The 24,748-nt window shown below is 41.0% G+C and overlaps 1 protein-coding gene across 1 annotated transcript; it reads right to left on the bottom strand.

Annotated features, from left to right (window-relative positions):
* Positions 1-3,548: 3,548 nt before the first annotated feature.
* Positions 3,549-24,511, bottom strand: ERCC3 (ERCC excision repair 3, TFIIH core complex helicase subunit). The gene is made up of 15 exons (XM_032115377.1): positions 24,405-24,511; positions 24,117-24,322; positions 22,928-23,164; positions 22,248-22,297; positions 21,078-21,213; positions 20,704-20,868; positions 19,509-19,713; positions 18,205-18,519; positions 16,910-17,094; positions 14,015-14,217; positions 10,486-10,582; positions 10,179-10,296; positions 8,922-9,040; positions 5,603-5,755; positions 3,549-5,244 (listed from the first exon to the last, which is right to left on the bottom strand). The coding sequence occupies exons 1-15, from the start codon at positions 24,421-24,423 to the stop codon at positions 5,110-5,112; spliced, it is 2,343 nt and encodes a 780-aa protein (XP_031971268.1). The 5' UTR covers positions 24,424-24,511; the 3' UTR covers positions 3,549-5,109.
* Positions 24,512-24,748: the final 237 nt, after the last annotated feature.

Genomic DNA, 24,748 nt, shown 5'->3' with positions numbered 1-24,748 from the left:
AAAGAAAGAGTGGAATGTGCCATTTGAGAAGAGTCCTGACCCAGGAGTGTCTGTGAGACACCTCCATTACTATTTACCATAATTTTATTACAAGGAGCCATTAGTGTTTTATAAGCAAAGCCAAACCACACCATCCTGAAGAATTTCCTGAGTACATTATAGCCAATAGCTGAGTGCAACAGAAAGAAGTAAATGAAGAAAGCACAAAGTAGCAATGCATTAATGATGAAAATGACCAAATTACTTTGATGTAACAGAAGGATTTAAAGGGGTGTAAAGGTGCCATTATGCAAATCTGTATAGAGCACCTTCCTTGCACAAAGAGAGATGCGTGGATTGACATCCACAGAAACAATTTTTATGTAGTGCAGGTGGTGGACCAGAGGTAGGTCTGATGACCACTGGGCTGAAAATATTTATAAATAATAGGTATTTCTAGGCAGTTTGCTAGATGGAGTAGAAATTCAGAGCCACTAACAGGTGCAGCTCTGGCGCACTACTAAAACACTGCTCTACAATAATTATCAGTAATACCATAGCAACCCATCAGTGCAGATACAAGTTTTCTAGATAAACTGTACAAAAAGAATACTCAAGACAACAAGAGCCAAATTGCAAGGCAGTTCAATAGCTGAATACAGGAAGGGAATGTTTATGAATGTGAGTGAATACATGTGGGCTACCACAACTTGGAACGTGTAATTAAACCATTCGCTTCTCTTTGCTATGCCAGATGATAATTGTGTGGTTCTGTTTGACTTTCAAATTAGAGTTTTAGTGAACATATGTGCCACCAATGTTCCTGCTTCACATCCTTCACACTTCACATCCTTACTACTGCAGAATCTGAATTGGAGGTCAAACTTGCCAACTGCAGGATGTTCAGTAGTCAACATTATGAGTAAACACCAAAATTTATGTGATGAGATAGATGAAACTGCAATAAGTTTCCTAGAATAGACTTGAAAAAGAGAAAGGAAGAGTGAAGGAAAGGAGCCAACAAACATTTGAAAGAGGAGCAGAGGGTGAAAGGTTTAGAGGGTAACCTAAAGTGGCGGAGGGGTTAGTATTGTCTGGTCCCATTTTCCTCCCAGATATGAACACTTGATACACAGATATGAAGACTTGTTTCAGGTAACAGAAGTCCAGTAGTAGTGCCACAGAATTCCCAGGAATAATGGTGAGTATAATAGCCATTATACAAAACTGCCTTCCAATCCAAATAAAGCCACCAAACCATAAAGAAGGCAGGAGTTATGCCATCAGCACAAGCCAACCAAAACACATTTATGTGGCTTAAAAGATAAATATTTTCTCCTACTTGTACAACCTCCCGGTACATATATTTATCGGACATCTTAACACTGACTCGGAAACACACTCAGAGTTCTTTAAACAATGATGTTTGTCCAAGCCTGTTGGTCCTTAGAGTCTGAAAATATGCTTTATGTAACAAGTCAGTTGGGACTTTTGTTATTTCAAACAAGTTGGAGCACATGTGCCTTCACAGCAGACATGCTTCAGTTTTAGTTAACTTTTGCTATGTTACAGGATCACAGTATAAACTAAACTTGGCTTATTGATAATTTAGACTATGTATTATTTTTGGATAGTATGTCTTCAAATCTACAGTCCCGCTGTTCTCCCAGTCTAGACCCCCTAATGGTCTGATTAATTATACTTTGTTACCTTTGTTTAGTTATTTCTAAATCCAATTTAAACTTGCCCTCCTCTTTGGATGAACTCTGACAAAGTTCAGTCAAAGCTCTTTGTGTCAGTAACACTGGTATTCAGAGACAATGGTTACATTATCATCTTACCAGAAATTCTGTTTTCTTAGAATTATTCTCACCTTTTAACAGTCTTGGGCTATATCTGGTTTGTAATAATTTGAACATCATTTTATGATATCCAGTATAATATTGTACTGTATGTTTTACATAACTGTTGAGATAGCTACAAGTATAAATAATTTCTAATTTATGGAAGTAAAAGAGATTTGATAGGAGGGATTTAACTTTGCCCAAGTAACACCTTCAGTTAAGACTACACAGACAGGCTCTTCAGAACATTTGCAAATAAAAGCTGAAAAAGGGCTGCATTGTCAGAAATGTAAGCAAAAATTTTCAGTGTAGTTTAAGACTTTTTCACTGAAAAAGCCATACAGTTAGTCATAATTTTTGCCTCTTCTGACTGTCCTCAAATCCATTGTCTGAAAGATCCTTTCAAGTTGTGGAGTTACTTCTTTGGAATTTTAAATGCTTTCTGAATTCTGATTTTTTTTTTACTTAAAACAGGACAAATTTGAACTTAACAGGCTAAATACTAATTGAATATTGTACAGAAATAAGATATTTAAATCAGAACAAGCAATCCAATGCCACTGTGTGTGACTTACTGTTCAACCCTTAATAAAAACCCCATGAATCAACAGTAAAGAATTCAGCTCTACTTGCAGACTTCTCATAGATTTAGATCCTTGCCCTGTGCCTCTTGGGGCATATGACACTGAGTTATACTGAGAACCACTTGCCTTGAAGTCCAGAGTTTTTAAACACAAAGTATGGCATTACGAAAAATGACCATCAGGAGAGCAGAAGGAGCCAGAGAAACAGGAACTGGCTGTAGTTTGGTGCTTTGGTGAGCTGTAACACTGTGAAATTGCCACCCCATCATCACTGTGCCCTTTTAGTCTAGAAGGCCATTTTAATGAGTGACAGCAGCATCCCTCAGGCATTAACATCTTCATTCGGACACTTGCCAGTTTGCCACAAAAAGGAAGGGCACATAAACACAAGCTTCAGTATTGTAGCCTATCAGAAACACAAACAGCAAATATTAAAAAAAGACAATTCCTGAAGAAGATTAAGTTTCCTCAGTATGGAATTCAGACTAAGGAGGTGGCCAGGGAGCAGAGAAAAAGCTTTTCTTCCAACAAGGAAACCTGAATTACATCCAAGAAAATCACACCTCCTCTATCCACAGGTTTCCAAGAAATAATTTACTTACCCCTGAGTTCACCTGCCTCTGAGACCACTCATAATCTGAATCACAGTTCTGCCACACTATCTGTTCTTTCATGGACAATTTAGTTTCCTAGAGGGCTGGGACTGCAGATCTGGAGCTGTGACCCTTGGGTGCACTGCCAGAGTGCAGGAGCAGTGAGGGGCCAGCAGTTCCTCAGTGACCAAGCTGCCCGGAAAGCAGAGCTGACTGACCCTGTTACGGTACAGGTGCTGCCATGTGCAGCAGCAACTCAGCTGTAGAGTAAGTGTACCAGTCTGCCGCTTGCTGCTACAGCCTGGAGTAACAGCAGGCAGTAATTACCATACTTAATCATAGCAGTAGTTTGAATACCAAGATGCTATCACTGATGCATGGAGCCATTTATACCTTGTAGAATTATTATGCTTTACTTGATGCTGAATGTACTGCATCCCACACAGACATTACTTAGAAGAGTGAGATCATTAATCATAATTTACTACACAAGAACTCCAGCGCCATCCTAAATCCAGCTACTACTAGTAATTCCACAATTACAGGAATCAGTATTAAGCCATTTGCATTTATTAGAGCTCGTCCAAACTACTATCAGAAGTAAATAGTGCTTTAAACTGGGGAGAGGAAATCAGCACCAGAATACTGCACAATTATCTCTTCTATATAAGCCGCTCAAGCACTGCCATGGCTGGTTCCAGGTTGTGAGGCAGAAGACTCAGCACAAGAGAAAGAACCAAGTATTACAGGGTAGGACTCAGAGCCTAAACAAAGTTTAAACTGAAGCAGATCAGTTTACCTGATTCTGATACAGAGACCAAAACCAAGCACCATCTGTTCTCAATTATGCTTCCAATATTTCTAGTCTTGATTTGTGAATTCATGTTAATAAGGAACAGAATTCAGTATTCTTCTGAAGCACATTTGTCATACAACCAGGATGGCTGTACCATGCATGCTCCTTCCAGTATGGTAAAGATTTATATCAACCTATTTTGAACCAACAGAGGTTGTCCCTAAAGCTCTACCATCAGTGAAATAACACCTCTTAATACAACACCAAGCATCGTGTTACATTATTAAGTAGATGTTATTTAGAAAGCATTCTTCTGCCACAAACCACCACCATTTCTCCTATAATTTTCTAGAATTACACTGCAGCCTTCATTAAAAAAAACAAACTCAGGAATCTTTCCTTCATACATTCTTCCAACTCACCTTGTGAGAAGTCAAAATGCTTTTTGATTGAGTAATAACTTCTGTGGTGACAGTGCACTGTTTAGCAGTTACGAAGGTTTTATTGCATGGTTAATAAATAGAATATAAATAAAAACAGAAAGAGATTTTATTTGAGCAACTTCTCAACACTAGCAAGAAAAATGAGGAGAAAGAGCACAGAATTTATTTGTATTTACTACTAATGCTTTCCTTGAGTTTACTTTGGAGACAGAGTCCCTATTTCTTCTTGTCTTCAAACTCTAAAACATTTCTGACCAATCTGTTAGAATTTTAATACAGGTTAAGTCATAAGTATAAATTAGCTCTCGGTTTAAAAATATAATGTGAAGTGCTCCTCTTGGGATTTGTTCAGCTCATTGAATGATTTTATTTAAACATTTTGAAAAACAGTATATTGCTGAGCAGACACAATAGTCAGATAAATAATATTTCAAACATCAGTACAAACTTCATTTACAAAACCTTTTCAGGACTCTTCTGAAAAAGGATCTTCAGCTGTTAAAAATAAAATCTATTAATTACCCTGAAAACCAGACAAGTACTTCTCTTGAACAAAGTGGCCTGTATGCTTCTGCCCTCTGGGGATGAGAAAATGAGGGCATAAGACAAGGAGCCAGTGCCACACAAAAAAATATGTGCTGTGACATATTTGTATCCTAAAGTTTGTAAAAATATTTTCATGGTAAGATTTAGTTCCTTCGTTGCTTTCCCATTCACCTATAAGAGCACATACATTGGTAAGTAAGTGGCTATAGAGATGCATATAAAGAAGTCTTTTAAAGGACCTGTCATAAATTTCAACTCCATCTTTTCAGCTACAGGAACAAAGACATGGATCCACAGTTTCAACAAAATGCCCATGTGAAGATGTCACTTCCGGAAGCGTTTGAAGAGGGGGTGGATGTGTTTGTTTGAAGATGCCTTGCTCCGTGAGGAGTGGTATTCCATGTAAACTGTATCATCTGCTCCGGACATGGAGCTCATGGTGCCTGTACGACGGGACACCTGCAAGTACAAGGAGTGAAAGTACCTGCTTAGTGTGTGATCAGAGGTTTTAAAAGTATTTTCATTGCATATGACTTAAAGAATGACTTCAAAATCTGTAACAATAGATCTGTTACCTTCTCCTTCAAATATGATGGAGAAAGACATTAATTACATGTCTAATTTCTTCCAAGTGCCCAAAAAGTGAATTATTCCAATAGCTAAAGGCTAATGCAGATTAGAAAAATAAATCTGTTCTCTAATGTTTCACAAAGATACCAGGTCATCAATGACAACATCACATTTAGAATTGGATGGAAGTGAAATGATCCAATTCTGTCCCACCTGTGGTCATCCTTTTCAAAGAATTCTTCATTACCTGAGCTGACTTTGAACCATATTCTCCAGCAACTACTTCCTCCTCAGCATCCAGGTCAGATGCTTGCAGGACTTTCTGGAGAAGCTGCTGCTGTTCTTCTTTGGTTGAAAATGAAAGTTCTTCTTCTTCCATGCCTGCCAGCTTTGTGATTACCTAAGAAACAGAGCACACTACAAGGTGAGGGCTCTTCCTCCTCACTGTTAGCTATTCAAAGCCAAGACAAGGATTTCTGATTCCATATCCTGTTGGAACTGCCTTCAACTTTTATTAATGGTTAGAACAACTTCACACTACAGATAGCACAGATACATATAAAATCTTGCTAAGTGATGTACATATACATATACACACATCTCTTGTTATATTCTAGCTGGAAATGCAAAAGCTGAACCTTTAGGGGGGGAAAAAATGAAAAAGAAGAAAGAAAAGCTCTGGGGAGAGGATGTCAGCTAAACACTGTTTATACCAGCTTGACCAAGAACCTGACCAAAGCACATATAACTTGGATATGCATTCAGCTTACTGCAAAGTTAGTGTCATGTTGAAGGCTCTAGATTGTCTAGTTTAAGAACCAGCATTTTATATTTAACAAAAATAATCCACTAGCTCTGCAGAGACTGAGAACTTTAGCAAGAAGCATTCAGGACAATGGGGAAAAAAATCCTAACAAACTGAGATGTACAGCTGTTGAGAGACAGTGCAGTAACCTGCAACAGAGCATCAGCAGCAGAGCAAAAGGACTCTTCCAGCTTTTGAGTACATAGACACTGGGTAACTTCAGTTAGGTTTGTTCTCCTTGGAATTCTCAGTAACTCATCTGGTAACTGTGGGTACAGGGCACATGTGACCTACTGGCAATGCAGAGCCATGGGCTCCACCAGCTGACAAACCTCCACTTCTGAAGAACTGAAAAGATCTCAAGCTTCTGTTATAAAGCTTTGCAACAGGCAGCTTACTTTAACTAGAGGTATTTTGAAAACTTCACAAGAATTTTCCCTGTAGTTAAATGAATTCTGTAAGTATATGTTTATACATAACAATCAGTTTTCCCACTGTTCTCAACTTGACAAGGTTTTGAGAAAGACATTCTAATTCAGCCATTGATTATATGTAGTGTTTCCCCTCCTCATCTTTTCTGCTTACCTCTTGAGTCAATACAATTATAAACTAATTACGTCAGCAGTCTCAGCTGGAGCAGATCACAAAAACACTGTAAGTGAAGTTAAAGGTACTTTAAGCGGCCAAGTATTGCTTTTAAAAAATGGGGTAGGGAAACACTGGAATGAATAATCAGTGCTGTGAGCTGTTATTTGTGGTAATTTCTAGTTTGAAAAAAGGATGTTTTCCTGACAAAATGTCTGAGTCTGAAGAATCCATTCATGGAAGCAATCTGTCCTACATGGCTAAAGGAATACTATGGTCCTCCTTGTTTATTTAGGAGGATATGTGCTATGGTCATCTCAAAAATAAAGAAGAAGAAGTCACAAAAATCAGTTTTAAATTGCATTTGCCTGTTTCCTGCTCTGGTTGCAAAACAGTACTAGCATGACTCATAGAATGGAAAGAATTCCCACTGCATCATCTTTCAAGCTGTCCAACTGATGCCCTGTTTAAAGTTACCACCAATTCTTTAATATACAGAGTTCTTCTGCTACTGGTTTAAAATTCAGCTAACCAAAAAAACCAGCTAGCGGTACACTCCAAGCAGTAAATTGTAGTAAGGCTGATATTTAAGAAGCAAAGACAAGATATGTGGACTTAGCAAAAACGTATTACTCCAGTTCTCTTTTTGGTGAAAGGCAAAGAATGGAGCTATTAAGAGATGGCAGGAAGAAAGTAAGTCCTAAACAAAAGTGAAAACTGTTACCCCTTTGAACTAGTAGTGAATTTTTAGTTATTTAGCAACACAAATTCTGATGGAGACGACTTTAACATTGAAATAACTACCTAAAGAAGAGGTAGAGTCTCCATATTTGGAAGACTAAGAAGGCAGATGTGCTGTGAATGACATACACATAGTTCACCCTTGCTTGGCATGAAGGAACACAATAGATGTTTTTTTTGGAAGTTTCTTTCAGCCCTATTCTTTGACGCCAGCTATGACTAAGTTTGGCAAACAGAAGAAAATAGATATTCTAATGTTTTGTTTCTAATCTGCAAATAAAGAACATTCCAGTACTGGTCAGCAGAAATATTGCTCCAGATACTCAGCTGGCCACTTGCACTGCTTTTGTCCCACATTACACCAAAGCTCCTAGGACTAAGAGCTCCTTCCTTGCAAAATGAAATCCCTCTATTTTAACCTCTTTCTTAGTTCTAGAATCCAAGGCATTCAAATATAAGTAAAGGGACTGCTCTCCTCTTTCTGGCTACAGCCACATAGACGCATTTGCTGTAATTATTTGCAGCTTAGTACTGATCTACAACTTTTGTCAGAACATATTCACTACAAAGGGAAACAAAGTTCTCACCTATAAAGACTCTGACATGTCTGTTTCTAAAGAGCTCTTTAATGGACTGCTCTTTCCAGAGCAGTGATTTACTCCAGCCCAGCAGTTCAGGGGGATGTCCTGTACTGGTGCCTCACACAGACAAGCTCTTGAACAGCCTTATTTTTTATTCTCCTCAACAATGCTTCTCATTGGGAGGACTTCAAATCAGAGCAGTAAGCTCCAGTTTTGTAAAGGAATCATTTACCTAAACCCAAGAGCTGTCATGACACTCTGCTGCCTTTAGCAGCCCAACAGATGAGCATATGGGGCAGTCCATGCATTAAAAGAAAAATAAATGAGATACACCATGAAATCTATCATATAGAGGAGCTTTGGTAAAATGAGATGTTATGTTTGGAAGATGACAACATAGTGGAATATTGGTCTGAGACTGGAGCTCTTTGGCACTTATTTGTCACTTCTTAAGTTTTGCAAGTCTAAATTGCTGCTGCCCACTCTGACACACTAATGAGAACACCCAACACTGCTTTATGCAGACTCAGTGTAATAACAAATAATGGGAGGCCTGCACAGATGGACAACAGAACAGCACAAACATAAACCATGAAGGACCATGCACTGCACTCTGCAGGGTGCCTGGTTTGAAGTTAAAACACCTTTCCAGAAGCTGTACAAAGCTACTTGTACCTGCCCTCACAATAATACAGATGATAAAACAATACCGGAGCAGTTCCACTTGTGAGAAAAAACTTCATTAATGCATTCCACAACTGGAATTCTCAAGTACTGGATCAAATACTAACATTAAACAATATGAAAATTACATTCTTATGCCCCAAGCATAATAAATAGAAGGGACAAGTTACCTTGAAGCTATAACCTTGATCTACAAGAAATCGTTGCCGTTTTGTTGAATATGCCATTTCCTGAGTGTCTTGGGATACAAGGGAATAAAAAAAGGCATTGTATTCCTCTGCAACCATGCCTAGGAGACAAAAGCACTCAGTGATTAGTTCCACTTGGAACACTGCAACAGAGAACAACAGTGGAATAAATACTGAAAACAGGTGTTTAAATTGTCCCCACAAAAACTATTGCATTGTTTAGCTGCACCCAGACCTTGCATAAACTGACACAGCACAGAAACCCCTACTTTGGTGCTCAGTAACTTGAGGATAGGTGAAAAGACAAAACAGAAAAGGAAATGTAGACTAACACAACCACACAGGTGCTCTAAGAAGATCTTGCTGCTTTATTCTGGTAGGCAAGGTGAAAGATAAAATTGTTTTTAAGTCTATTATGTCAAGAAGTGAAAAGCCAAGAGCAAGGTTGCTGTGCATGTCAAAAAAGCACAACAGAAAAAGGAAAAGTTTTACCCACGTAAAGAATTTGCAATGGTTTTGAATTAAAGTGAGACAAAGATACTTAGCTAAGAATTCATAGGACTATCTGAAGACCAGCATATACCAGGCTGTGTATAAACGATCTTTTTACACTTACAGTCCTTAAGGTCTATTACCCTGGTAACAGGGTTCTCTTTTAAAATCCAGGGTTTCACCAAGACTTTGTCAATTCACTAGCATGGGTTTTGTTTGCATTTTCAAACAAAGCCTCACCTGGAACAAGCACAAACTGCACATAAAGTGTGTGCAGAGCTTAAGTGTGAGTAGAAAGTATTTTAAGAATAATTTTTCTAAACAAAAAAAATTCCTTTGGCCATGTTTTACAAAAACATACTAGTCAAAAACCAAATCCAATTTTTAAAAGCAAGTAGTCCGCAGTATCAAAAAGCGATTTCCACAGGCTTGCTTGTTAGAGTAATATTATGATTCTTTACAAACAATTTCATGTTGAAGGAAGTATCAAGGAATGAAAAAGTGAGAGAACTGCCAAAGAACAAAAAGTCAGTTTTCTTTCAGCTTTTTTTGTCCTTTGGAAGTTTTCTCATCACTAAATTTACTGACCCAGAAGATGCTTCATTTTCATTCACTGGTATATAGGTATATTCTCTTTGACTAAAACATAATCCAAGGACAGTATAAAGATACTTCATGAGCACCCAGTTTCTCCTGCTCTAGGATACGATGATCCAAGGCCCAGAGCCCAGCCACCACCTCCTTTACCTTTTTTGGCTCTCAGCACCCGTCCCAGTCTTTGAGCCTCCTGCCTTCGCGACCCACCATGGGATGAAATCTGAATGAGAACATTGGCTTCGGGCAGATCGAAGGATGTGTCCCCTACCTGCAACAGAGCAGCACCCTCTGAGCAGTCTTTTATTTCCACATTTCCCCAGCCAACACTAAATACAAAGCACAGCTTTCTTTGTGGGCTGTGATACAAAGATGTCAAATGCACACCATGCATGTGCAGCTGACTCTTAAAGCTCATTCTGAAGATAGGCACAAGGACACAGTGAATGTACTCACTCACCTTGGAAATGAAAATAGTGTTGATTTTTGGATTGTGCTTGAAGTTTTGTAGAATTTGCATTCTTTCCCCTTGTGCAGTAGGACCATAGATATAGGGTCTGAAAAGAACACAACATTTGCAAATTAAATAAATTCAAGATTTCTCACTCATTTCTTATGAGGTACCATGGCAGGGAGTGCAGTACACATTTAAGCAGATATGAAAACAAACCAGATTCTGGTACAGATTTCAGTTTACTTTTAGCTTGTTTGACTCCTCATGGCAGCTTCCCAGGGGTTTGTGGAACCCTCTGCAGCAACCCAGTCAGGCAGAAAGAAATTCTGACAGTCACAAATGTTTTGCAATTACGTGCACCAATGAAGCTGTGTATCAACAGACTGAATACGTTTGCTAAGCTTACATGAAAGACTGAAGGCAGCTGTTAAAATAAGGAGATTTTTTCTTCTCAAATGTACTGAGTTAGCACACTGACAGCTGCAGCCTTTGCTCCCTATTTAAACACTTGAAAATCCAGGCTTCTCTATCAAGGATATGCTGGATGTCACAACCAGGCTGCTGGGTGTTGTTCTGGGAAAATTATTTTTGCTTTTAAAGCTAACCTCTTGCCCCTTCCAATACCTTCTGGGCCTACTGAAATGAGAAAAAGGCCCCAAACATTCCATGAGCAGCTCACAGTGGCATTTCACCTACCATTTCTAATGTTTGACAATGAATCACATGGAACATTTAATGTCTCAATCCCAAAGGCTCACACAAACTCTCAGTCACCCACAGACTTCATGAATAACTTGGATGGCTAGAAATTTTCCAGGGTCTGTCTGTTTTATTCCTGCCTAAGCAGAGTTAAAAACCCAAAAAGCTAGAAAGAGCAAAGCCCACACAAAACCAGTTAGATGCATGCAGGATAGCACAGCCACTGCTTTGTCATCTGTTGCACTAATTTTCCAAATGCTGGTTTACCAAGCATCTCCAAACAGTACGAGTGAAGTATTCCAGTTATTGTTTTGTTCACATTTCCATAAATTATTTCTAACACAAGGAACCAAGCTAATTTTTCCATTTAGTATTGCACATCCATGAATGGTAGCTGAATATAAACATGGCTGTGCACAGGACTAAGGTTTTCTATTCTTATCAACTAATTCCTGTGCACTGGCTCCTCTTGCTTTCTCTACCACCAACTTTATTCTAGGGTTTTTTACCAAACAATCCTAGTCATCTCTGATTCTCCTCTTTAGTGTATTTAAGCAGGCTTTCAGAAAAAAAGCTAAAAAATGAAAGTGGCAAATGAGTCAACTCTGAAAAAGTACCATCATTATTCAATTAGTAGCATTCAGTAATATTTTAACTGTTATTTTAAATTTCATTTAGTATTTAAATTGTGAAGTTAAATGGCAGATTTAAACTGAAACTAAAGCACTTTTGAGCCTTCTTTTTCTTAAGACCACCAAGAAAGCATTCAAACACATTTTGTACTAAGAACAGAATAATCCTCGACTCCTGGCTATCAATCCTTCATTTTAACTTGCCCTGATCCTACTTGACAGTAATTCATTGACACTCCTGAGTACTTTTCTGAATCTAGAACATTGAGTGCTAAATGGATTCTTTTTTTAATGACTCATTTTCCTTACTGCAAAAAGACACTTGAGGGATTTGCAAAGATAGATTCCTCTCCCATTAACTGGCATAACTGACAAAACGACAGAGGCACAGTCCTTCAGAAACAGAGGTTTAAACATATTCCTAACACCAGTAAAACCAGTCAGCACATGAGCTGTGCTATACTGGATGACAGACTCATGACAGAGGGAAAGCTGGCTAAGCAAATTTGAATTCTATGGCCCCAAAAATTGCTATCAAAATAATTCCTGTCATGTGCACGGTCTTTCCCTGACAGTTCCCCACTACCAAGGGCAAGGGGGTTAAGGGAGGAGCCAGCAGAGGCAGCCGGACCGTGGCCACCTCTCCCCCCATCTGGGAGCCCATTCACCCCGCATGCTTCCGTCAGGCCATGAGAAGGGCAGTGGGAGCTGTGCTCCTCATGGGCACACAGCCACAGCACTCCTGCTGTACCCACTGGGCTGCTCTCTCCTCCACATACGGAATTCCTGTCCTGCACAAACTAACAGTTCTCTTTGGTTTAGCCTGCTGACAGCAAACTGATACAAAACTCTCTAGTTTTGTAAAACAAAGGCTCCCTCACCTTTGTCCAGCAGTGCAAGCCTCCTCTCTTTCTAATAGTGACAGCTGGATAACCTGGAGCTCCATAAATGATGTGAGAAACACAGAACACACACCAAAACATAAAAAGGGGCCCCCTACTATTTCTTCAGCTGGTTTTCCTGCCGCATTTCCACAGCATCTACACCACTTACAACTGCTGTGCTCCACAGCATCCCCCCCTCCCAGCATCACCTGTGCTAAAGACTTTGTCTGTGGTGCACTGAACAGTGCTAGGACATTCCAGAGGCATCATTACAGCTAATCTCGGTCCAGACAGATTAAAAAAATGACAAAAGAGACCGCGGATGTTGGAATTCATCCACCACCATTAGCTCTGCTTGCTATTTAATGTCACAGCATGCCAGCACAACACAGCCCTTAAACTGCAGTCAGACCTGATCATGAATTTTGGAAAGTGCAAGGCTTGTTTGTGGTTTTGCTAAGGAGTACTGATGAAATTCCTAGACATGACATCATACACCATCAAAATGCCCCACAGCTTCCAGCAAGCAAGGCATTATTTGGGCTTGTCAAAGAAAGGATGAGGACAGCTTATATGGTTACGTTTCCCAATAATCACTCTATGCCTGACCCTGACAAACTCTCCCTGATCATCCCTCCCCAAATGCTACCAACAGACTGATGCTGACCCCTCATTAAAATCTGTTTGCACAGCCTCCTGTAACTGCACTCATGTTACAGTCATTTAAGGTAACCGAGGAGCTCTAGGGAGAAACATCCTCTAGTTTATTAAACAATTACTGCAGTTCTAGGTAGTGCACTAACACAGCACAGATCCCAAAAAAGCTTAGTTGGTTTTTTTTTTTTTGTCAAGGGTAAGACCTTCTGAGAATCTGAAGAGGGAGGCCCTGGGTCTCAGAACATCTTGAAAGATCCAGAGTGCAGATATTTGAAAACCTTTGTCTCTGAGAGACAGGGGAAGCTACCATCCATTAAAGAAATACTTCTAGTGATATTTCTAAAAGCCCTCATTTTTCCACTGGCTTTTACTAATACAAATAAAATAACTTAAAATAACATAACATAAAATAAAATACTAAATCTTCCAAAGAAATCTTGGATGTAAACTTTTCTGAAACAAATGCTAAACAGAGACTCTTTTCAAACACTGAAATCATGTTACAGGGCCAATACAGTTCATCCCAAAATAGCCTCTTGAGCTTTTTATGCAGGTGGACTGGAGTTACAGCATTACAAAAAATATCAAAGACTACTGAAAGCTGTGAGATTGCAAGGAAGTTGTCATGGAAGGAGGATGCCATCATTGGTAGCGAACACTTACTTCCCAAGTCTGACTGCATATTCCTTCAGTGCAAACACATTGTCAGCAAAGACGATGATTTTGTCATTCCGTCGCTCATGAAACTTAATCAGGAACTGACAGGCTCTGAATTTATTTGGGTTCATGGTGTAGAGCAGTATCCTTTTCTTTGTTTTGATAGCTACATATTCTCTGTAAAATTCAGGAGACATTGGGCACCAGACCTACAATTAGAAAACATACACACAGAAAGTAATGCTCCATTATTTACTTATTTAATCCCAGTGGGAATAGAAAAGATATTGGGGGATGATAATGCATTAGGACTTTCTGTATAGTGCAGGCCACAGATTTTAACAAATTTCTGTAGCAAAACGAAAGCTGCCAGTCAGTGAAGTCTCCTGCACTGCTAAAATCTGTTTAACCTCATCAACATTTCAGTGTTATGCTCTGGCATTGAGATTCATGACAGAAATAGGCAAGGGGACTGGAGCAAGACTGAAAGATAGTTCCTTTATGTTCACACTTAAATAATGTACTGAATGCTACTACTTTTTACAAAGCAGTAATTAAGGGAATGAACTGTCTGTGTAGTCTCCCTTTCAGAGCAGTCAAAGCGTTTTCCAATAAAGACTAATTTTCATCCATATTCTGAAAGCTGAGACACATTTTGTCTTCATTACTGAACAAATTCACCCATCTTTCTTCATATACCCACATAGGAGTGACCTTTATTTTAACAGCTACTGAGTCTGGAATATCCAAAACACTAGAATTGATTAGAAGTTTTCAACAGACATCCCTAAGCAGTTCTTTCATTATGTAAATAACTACCATAGTACTTCAGTAAGTCTGGGCTTATTTTTTCTCCTGTAGCATGAAAAAAGAAGACATTATGAAGTTTAAGCCAATGAAATGACACTGTTGATAATGTATGACACTATCCACAGGGCATATAATTTAGGAAACACTCACTCTGCTGTACACGTGTTAATCCCTCATGCCCATTACACAATAGAAATTAACAAAATACTGCAGAGAAAAGCCTCTTTCATAACCACCATTCAGCTAAGGAAGTTAACAGCAATTTACAGGAGTTTATTTAAACAACATGAATTGTTCTGTACTGATAAGAACTAATTTTTGGTTTCAAAATATTTTTTCCAGTGAGTTAAATGCCAGATGATGCTTTTATTATCCTTTGACTACATTAAAAATAAATCCATGCACTGAATAGGCTCTGTTGTTATTGTGTGCTGTCTACATGAAAGACTTAAAACTCTTGAATCAGAAGACAATCACATCAAAGCAACAGTGAGATATGAATACTGAATATTTGACTACAGTAAAAAATTTAATCTGTTGCTCAGTGCCTCTCTGAATACATAGCAAGCCCATGTATTTTGTATTTGCACTCTCTTCTGGATTAGGAAATGGGTAAGATCTACGTCTCACCCCAATGATATTTTAATTTTTACATTTTGCAAGACATGCACTCCAATCCAAAGACGTGGTATGGCTGTTCAGAAAGGGATTATTTGTAAATTACAAAACACTGAAAGAACAAGTGAGGAACAGGCTTGTTGTCTGTTTTTAAACTTTGTGTAACTTTTTTAACTGTGATGCTCACTCTCTTTTAGAGCAGCACCTGCAACAACCATGACCTGACCTATGAGACATCAGCACTGCTCTCTCTGGCCACGTGGAAAGAACTGCTCTTAAAGAGTGAGCCAGACACCTCTCCTGGCTGTGGGGAATAAGCCAAGTGATGCTACTCCTCGACATGTGCCAAGAAAATCCAAACAAATCTGCAAAGCAGTTGTGCACGTAATGGACTCATCATTTATCAGTCATCAATACTGGGCTTTTTTATTCTTTGCTTTTGGTAGAGCCATCAAATGTTAGTTCAAAACACTGGCCTAAGGAATATAAACTTGCAGAATTTTCCCATCATTCAGTACAAAAGGTAGCCCATGCTTCATTTTTCAATGACTAAAGGGCAGTTCAGGGACTGAGAATTATACTTGCATGGCAGAACTAACCAAAGTGTCTAAGTGCAAACCTGAATTTGAGGATTGGTTACTCTCCCTTCAACAGTTATTTTCTAGGTGCCTTTCACTTGCATTCTATGAGTTCAAAACAGTGGGGTTTTTCCTTTCTACAACCTCCAGTTTGCACAGTGGTCAAAAGGAGAACAGCTGACCTGCATCTGCATCTTTTACTCCAGTACCAGAGCTAGGGAAAATTGCATGGAATTACCAAGACAGGCTTAAAATAAACCACCATATAAATAAACACCATAAACATCACAACAACAAAGACAAAAAAAAAACCCCAAACCAGCAAAGACAGAAAAACCCCAGAAACAATGGAGAAGAAAAACCCCAAACAGAAAAGAAACTTTCGTAAAACTCTACCGTAACACACTGCAGCTGCTAAAACTACTTCCATTCAAGAGACCAGACAAGTTCATGAAAAAGCAATCCACTAATGCTTACACAGAAACCTTGTAAATAACAGAGAGCCTGGAGAAATTTATACTCTTCCCTAGGTATCTTCCATGTGAATTACCAGAGACAATACATCGAGTTAGACTTTCCATCTGACCCAGAAAGATTACTTTAACATTCGAATGTGCCTGTGTGAAACATTTTCACTTCTTTTGAGACCAGATTTACCTCTCACCCCTATGCTGGAAAGAACAGAGGTCACACCATTAAACTGGAAAGAATGGTGAGATCCAGTCCTATGTTTTCAGGTTTCATCCTCATATGTTCAGGCTTGAAATAAAGAGGCGTTTTCTTACACTTTTTAAAATTTCTGCTATCATTCTTTGTTTTAAGAGCTGCAAAAGTTTTTCTCAAAGTTATAAGCATACTAAATAAACACTAATAGTACCAAAAAGCAGAGCATCACCTCAGCACACTGGACTTTAGCAATGTAGCCACTGTTCTGCAGCTCCATCCAGTTGGCTTCATAGAGCTTTGGTCCAATCAGGAAGTTCAGGTCAACAATTTTATCATCTTCTCTGACCAGGGTAGCAGTCAGCCCCAGCTTACAGTGAGCTTGTACAATAGTGAGCACACGTCTGAACATTTTTGCTAAGAAATCCAAGACAAATTTTTTGTTAGCTTTCCTGAATGGTTTTAGAAGATAAATACTGCAACTTTAAAAGACATTTTCATCAACTCTTGAACATAAGGCAAGCACAGGATTTGGAAATTGTACCCCATTCCACATACACTCCTAACAAATCTGTGTTACAAAACTTCACCGTGATTACAGCTTTAGTTTGCATCGTCAAATGTACTCTGAAAATCTCAGTAAACCTTCTGGCATCTTTATTATTTCCCATTCCCCAAGAGAAAATTAATATATTCAGAGATTACATGGCTTGGTTTAGGTCTGTATTACTTCCTGGAAAGAACTATGACACAAGGACTCTTGGCTGACTGCCACATTCAGGACTGGCAGGATATGGCAGAATTACTCATCTTTAGTATTGCTAGAGATCACAGAGGAGTTGCTATACCTTCATTTCTATAAAACCAAGTAAGAACAAAAGTGACAGAACAGTGCCAGCACTGTGCTACTTTGACAAAATGGCAATTAATCATCAAGGTCTATTTCTGAAATCCATTACTTCTGTAGACACCAAATTATACTCAAATGAGAATAAGGCAGAACAGCTAACAGAATCCTGGGTGGTATTTTTATCCAGGATCATTCCACAGACACTTTAATACTACATTATTACTTTCCAGTAGTATATATATCAATTACGTTGCAATTTCAAAGACAACAGCTATTTCTGGATGGCAATCATTACGGTCACTCATAAATATTAAAAGTTGGCCTGCAGTGCCACTGCATGAAAGAGAAGAAGGCAGATGAATTCCTCTGCTGTTCAAATATGTCTGCAGCAAAATTATGCAAATGTAATTCAGGTATTTTAAGAGCACTTTATCAACCCACACAGAGGAAGTTGCTAATTTGAAGGATTTCAGAAAACTAGTGGTCTGCTAAACTATGCAGTATTGAGGGAAAAAAAAGAAGTAGAACAAGGCAGTTTACTTGTCTCAAAACCCTGAACCATGGGTTTACTTACTCCACTAATCATGAGAAGAACAGCAAAAAACCACCACTTCTAAAAGAACAGAGAGACATCAACAATGTGTGCAACGTAGAAGGTTTGCACGCCCTTTCCTTACCAGGAATGGTATGGACTTCATCCAGTATCATAAGGCCCCACTCTTGACTTTTAAGCCACTCCATTACTCTTTCTGCTTCCCAGGACCTTTTGGTCGTGTGCCCCAACATGGAATACGTGCTGATGGCAACAGAACAGCCAATGGGCTTGTCTTTGGCATCAGACGTGAAGCGACAGATCTGGCTGTCGTCGATGGTGGACCACATCTTGAACTGGGCCTTCCACTGCTCCACAGACACCGCAGAGTTCCCCAGCACCAGGCACCGCTTGCGCACAGTGCACGCAGCCGTCACTCCCACCAGAGACTTGCCAGCACCTGCAGGGCAGGAGGAGTGACACTCATTAGCCATCTCTCAGACACCACTGGAGTAGGAGGAAAACAAAACAAAAAAACAAAGGAGAATTGTGAGAGAATATGAAATCATGTAAGGGCAAATTCTTCGCTGTTTCTTTGCTACAATAGTCTTAAAGAGATCAAGTATTTGCTTCTTAAAAAACAGCTGGATTGTCTACTAAACACAACTGTATTTCCTCAAGAAAATAACTGTAAACAATGGCTTTGACAATTAGAAGCAACCATTTTAATGCTTTTTAATTTCAAAAGAATGTTAAATTACAGTTGGCTACAGAAAGCTTTCCTGAGGGCAATCTATTCCTCTGTCCCTGCCAGTTATGCACATTCCCCTACAAAGCAAGTCTGTAAATCTTCCCATCCTTCACACGCCAGCACCCCTTACGCACTCTCAGGCCCTCGCCATATCCCATGTGCTTTCTCCTCCCCCAGTACTGAGGGCACTGGCACACAATCTCCTGTTTGCTCGTTTTTTCCCCGTTTTCTGTAGATTGTCTCAGTCTGCATGTTTCTCATTTCTTCCTCAAATTCCCCTGCCCGGCACTTGTGCACACAAGCTCTTTTCTTCCTTGGACACCCCTTTATGCCACCTTTGTATTGCCAGCTCCCTGCAATCTCCCTATTCCCAACCAAGGAACAAATTCCACTGCCAACAGCTTTACATTTCACGGGAAGATGAGCAGAGGTGGCAGAGGGCACAGTGGAAGCACGACTGGCAATGTGAAGGTACCACAGCTGCTCCCCAGCCCCTGCTGGGACACCGACAGCTCTGCAACCCAGCTCTCCCTCAGCACAGCCTCACCACCTGCTCACTAAAACCCACCAGGACTCTGCACACTGCCACCAAAACAGTCCCTGCTGCTGTGTGAAATCCAGGCAGCTGTCATCTTTGGAATTCACTTTACTACAAGCAAATAAAGAACAAGTTGTCTAAGCACCAACACAAAACTTACCACATGGCAAGACAATAACACCAGACCTGGCTCGTCCATTCCCAAACATCTTCCTTAGGCTTTTCTCTTGATAGGGCCTGAGGACAGCAGTAGGTTTCAGATCTATATTAATATCAGGATTCACAGAATCATTTCTGAAATCATATTCTGCCAGCAAGGGGTACTCCAAATGGATACAACGCTTCTGAAGTTCTTCAATCATCTCCTGAAGAGGAAACAAAGCTTCAGTTAATAAATTCTCCACATCTGAATTAAGTTCTTTTTCCCTAAAAACAACTACGTTATATAGTACCAAGTGAAATTGCATTATTTTTTATGCTTATGAAGTCTGCAAGAGCTAAGGTTTACTCTGGAAACTTTACCTGTGATCAGCCCACCCCCTAAACATTTTAAACAACAGTTAATATTAGAGAGGGCTCTTCAGGGAGATGGAAGAACACGACACATTCAGCTCAGATTATTGCTTACCTGGCAATGACTAAGCTACAGCGTGAAGTCCTGCAACGAAGAGCTCAGTAACAGACACAAAAGGTTCTCTATATTACACAAAGCTGCACATCTGTTACCTTAAAAACATCCATACCCTGTATGGAAGTTATTCCAAGACAATGACCGGCTGAATCAATCACCAAGAGGTTGTTGGTCTGCACTGGCTTTTTTTCAAATAAACAAAACAGCTACTAAGTTGTCCTTTTTTAAATTCCTTTTTCCCCTCCTAAGGCATCATTAGAATCACTTAGTCCAAAAACAACTTGAGAAATTCTATAGAAGCTCTCTGAAGGTCAAGCAAGGACTGTGCTAAAACCTCCAGCTCCCTTTCTCAAGTGATGAACTTGGAACCACCAAGAAAGAGTTCCTTCTGCAACCACAAATTACAAAACAAAAGCAAGAGGGGAAAAAAAAGCTCTCTGAAAGCAGCACTCCACTGAATTCTCAGTTGTCTTGCACTAACTAATAGTCAGCCACATGTGATGGGAACCTCCCTGAGTCCCTGGAGCCTCTCTGGCCTGTGAGCACCGTGCTTTGCAGGCTGGGAAGGAACAATGCCCAGCCTACCACCCTATAAGATTCTAAATTTTGGAAGGTAAAAGGAAATAAATGTTAATGACTTCCAAGGATCTCCCCTACCAAACTAAGAGCCACAGTACTTCCTAGTAAGTTCTCATGCTTATGTCCTTCTGTGCAATATTCATACCTGCTTGACTTCAAAGGACACCGTCTGCGTTTCCTCCTCTTCCTCCTCATCTTTGTCCATCTGTTCATAAAACTCAAATAAGTCAGCTGGGACGTCTGGCTTATTCTGAGCATCTGTTCCCTGTGAAGTTGATGGACCAAGGCCACCTTCACTGGATTTGGAAATCTGAAATAGAGGAACATGAATTTTCATGAAAGGTTTCATTAGAGACACACTTGGGCTCCCCTCTTCCCCCCAAATTTGAGCACATTAAAGTTTGTTGCTGGCAGAATGAAGGTGATACAAAAAGCAAACAATAACCAGTCCAAACTACTCAAGAGTCACTGCGGTTACCTCCAGTCACTGCAGTAATTTCAGAATATGGCTGGACATACCGCTGATTTACTTGTGAATGTCTCTGTAATGAGCTCTGTCTCTTCACCCTCAGCATTTCTCAGGCGGCATTCTTTAATCACATGGTCTTGCAGAAGCTGCTGAATGACATCAGGGTGGGTACTTTCCACAAAATACCTAAAATTAAAGAATAAAAGAAGGCATTTTTATGAACTCATCAACTGAATAACTCACAGGAATAGTGCCATAGATGATTCAATGCACAGCTGTCCCAGATCACTCTCAAGCATCCAATCTTGGGGTGCTAATTTAAAAATAAAGACATTATGGCAACCTAAACTTTTAAAAGATGCCTCATACCAAAAGCATCATGTACTGTGCAGTTATCCATCCATCTTGCTCAAATACTCTCTAACAAAACTCCAGCAAAACTGCCTACACGGATCTCTCACATACAGGTCTTAGTTGTGACATGCAAGTGAAGTAAATTGTTTTGAGGCTGAACTGAGGCGAGTTTGTGAAAATGTTGCATCTGGTGTTTTCAAGTCCTGTCCACAGCACCAAAAAAGCCCAAAAGACAAAACCCCAAACTTCCAAAACACAAACCACCTAAAAACTTAAAACTAGTGCATCCTGGGGATTCCTCAATGATGATGCTGGTTGGAGATCATAGTTAAAATATGAGGCTTCATATTTTACTTCTCCAGGCCCCTTCCAGCATTATCCTCTAGCTTTAAAACAAATCAGATTCAATCCAGACACAAGCACCCACCTCTTGTCACTGGATTTGCTTATCTTTCCTGAATAACAGAACACATGTCAGAATACACAAGACTGCAGGACAGCTGTGGAAAGCTTCTCTAAAAGGAAGGAAAGAAGGATGGAAGGATGGAAGGATGGAAGGAAGGAAACAATGATTTGAAAACCTCAAGGACACATTGCAAATCCAAGCAATAAAGAAACAAGCTACAATATCAAATTTGCAAACTACTTTTAAGAATGTGATGACAACTAGCGCTAGCTCAGGACAGCCAAACACAATTCACCAGCTAATGTATTAAATACTTCCAAAAGCTGTAAAAGTGATACCTGGGAGCTGTTACACTCAGCTGGCAGCTGTGAGACTCCAGAGCTCCTGAGAGCACTCACTCAAGCACAAGTGTGCACTTGGAGGGCTTCCTGCCACAAGAGCTAAGGAAGAAGCCACCTACCTGTTATGTTTCAGAACCAGCTTCACCTTCCCGTAGCTGACGGTGCACAGCTACAAACAAAGAGAGCAATCATTAGGAACATGCAAAAGAGAGATTCCATATTTAGGACCAAACACTGCAATGGCTTTAGGTCTTTATGAGGAAACACCATGACACGAAACATTTACTTGCAATGCTGGTATGCTCATGGAACAAACCTGAAAAGGCATTTTCAAAAGACACTCACATCATCTCATGCAGGAGATCAGGCACAGATATTCACTTTTTATACCTCATTTCAATCTACTTCCAGGACTGTGAGAGCATACTTGCAGGATAAGGCAGGCTGTCTTATAGTGCCCCACTATTACAGACTGTTTCCCACATTCTCAGTTATCCTTCAGGGCAAATCTGAGGAAACCTTCCCCATGTACAAGTCATACTGGCTGAAAGTATCTGCACAGACACTTTAATTTATTTTTTAAAATAAATCCTACACAGGATACATTATGAAAACAATGCAGCAATATGCCATGCAAAAAGACAGGAAAAAAAAATGTTCTCTTGAAACAGTAACAGAAGAATAAGGCAGTTAAAAATGATGAATGATTAAAAAATAATAAATCAATTAGGCAGGGGCAGCAGGAAAGGAATTAATTAGTAGCAACAGATGTATTTCCAATGCCATAAAATAGCCTTACCTTAATAAACTGAATTATTCCATCTGGGACACCAGTCTTGCTGAGTTTCTGCAAATACTCAGTGATGTCACTTGTCTGCAAGCCCACACTCACGGCAGCGTACAGGGAGTACGCAGTCAGCTTGTACTCGTGGATGTGGGTGGGTCTGCACACAGGCTCAGCAATGGCAACTAGAAAGTCCTGTGCGTATTTGTAAACTGGAGAAAAGGCTTCCAGAAATATATGGCCATCGGGAGCCTGCAGAAATAAAAAGAAATGCTGAAAGCACAACAGTGTTAGTTGAACTGAATCTTATAATGAAGTTACAAGAAAAAGAATAAACATGTAACTTTTGTCTTCTGAAATGGTCCAGGCATGTCCCAGGCATTGTCTGTGTCCCTTCCACGGCACTATGAATAAATCACACTCAGATCGATAAAGGCTTTTCCAGACTAACACGCTGGGGGCATTTCTTCTTTTTTAATGCTAAACAAATTGCTTGTGTAGAGGTAAGCTTCCAGCCCCATTTGCCTGAACAACAAAACTCCTTGCTCATTTTATGCTGAATGAATGAATGAATGAATGAATGATAGCACTTGGGTGTCAGCACTAGGTGCCTGTACAGCACTCAGTGACAGGCACCCTGCAGACGCTGGCTGGGCAACCATCTCTTCCCTTGATGCTGCACCACTCGCCAGACCTTGGGAAAGTTTACTGACGTCCCTTTCAAAGGGCAGAGAAAACAAACGGCTCCAGTTACAGAAGATGAGACCAGCCTGTCTTAAAGCGGTTTCACTCCAACATACAAACCCCGCTGCTGTGTCACTGCGGTGACAGATCCCTCTCGTGTCATCAGCTAACGCGCTGTTCCACAGCCCTCCCTGAGACGTGTGGCTGAGATGCTCCTGTGCCCTGCCCGGTCCGCAGCGCACCCGCGACAGCAGGGGCCCCGCGGGGAGGCTGTTGGGGCTGGAGCAATTCCCTGGGCATTCCCGATGCTCCCGTCTCGGCAGCACAGGCGCCGCAGGGGACGCACCCGCCCCGAACCGCAGCAAATCCCGCTCCAATGCGACCCCGGGGCTCTCCACCCGCACACCCCGGCCCGCCCTGCGCGTCCCCGCCTGACGCCGCAGCAGTCCCGGCTTCTCCACGAGAGAACCCCCGCCCGGCCCTGCCGCGTCCCGCAGCGACCCGGCCCCCGCGCACGCACCACCCAGAGCGGCCGCGAGCTGTGGTCGGCCTTCAGGGGCATCTGCAGCCGGTAGTCCTTGGCGCCGTACTCGTCCACCTTGGTGCCGCTCTCCTCCACCTGCTTCCCCGCCGCCGACGGCACCGCCTCCTGCGGCTCCTTCCCGGCACCTTCGTCCTCATCGTCTTCGTCGTCATCGTAATGGCGCTTCTTGGACTTCTTCTTATCTGGGAGCAGAGCGGGAGCTGTGACGAGCCCCCGCCCAGGGTCCCCCCGCCCCGGCCCGCGCCGCCGCCCGGCCCCGCTCACCCCGCTCCTTCCTGCCCATGGCCGCCGCGCGCCGCGCTGCGCCCGCCCGAGCGTCACTTCCGCAGGGCCGGGCCGCGAGGGGCGGGAGCAGACACGGTCGGCTTTCTGTTCCCGGGGCCACCCCCGCCGCGGGGAGACGCGCGGGCGGGCAGGGGCGGGACCCCGGGAACGGGAGGCAGCCGCGCCCCGGGCCACGCCCGGAGCAGCGGGAAATGAGCAAAAATAATTAAAAATTAGTAAAAGGAATTGAACAGACTTCCGGAAAGCGCACTGTAAATAACAATAAAAAAGCCAACCCGGAACTGAGGTACGAGAGTGACATTGCGCAGTATTCTGAAGTGCAG

This window comes from Corvus moneduloides, chromosome 7, assembly GCF_009650955.1.
Source record: "Corvus moneduloides isolate bCorMon1 chromosome 7, bCorMon1.pri, whole genome shotgun sequence".
NCBI classification, from domain to species: domain Eukaryota; kingdom Metazoa; phylum Chordata; class Aves; order Passeriformes; family Corvidae; genus Corvus; species Corvus moneduloides.
Note: the sequence above shows the minus strand (reverse complement) of the source record. Positions and strands in the feature narration are given on the sequence as shown.

Bases quoted from the DNA above. Each gene is read 5' to 3' on its own strand.
- ERCC3 (XM_032115377.1), bottom strand. The intron at 18,520-19,508 runs GTAAGTTTTGTG...CCTGCCCTGCAG, and splicing joins TGTTATTGTCTTGCCATGTG to GTGCTGGCAAGTCTCTGGTG. The intron at 5,756-8,921 runs GTAACTTGTCCC...TCTGTTTCTTAG, and splicing joins ATCAAGGTTATAGCTTCAAG to GTAATCACAAAGCTGGCAGG.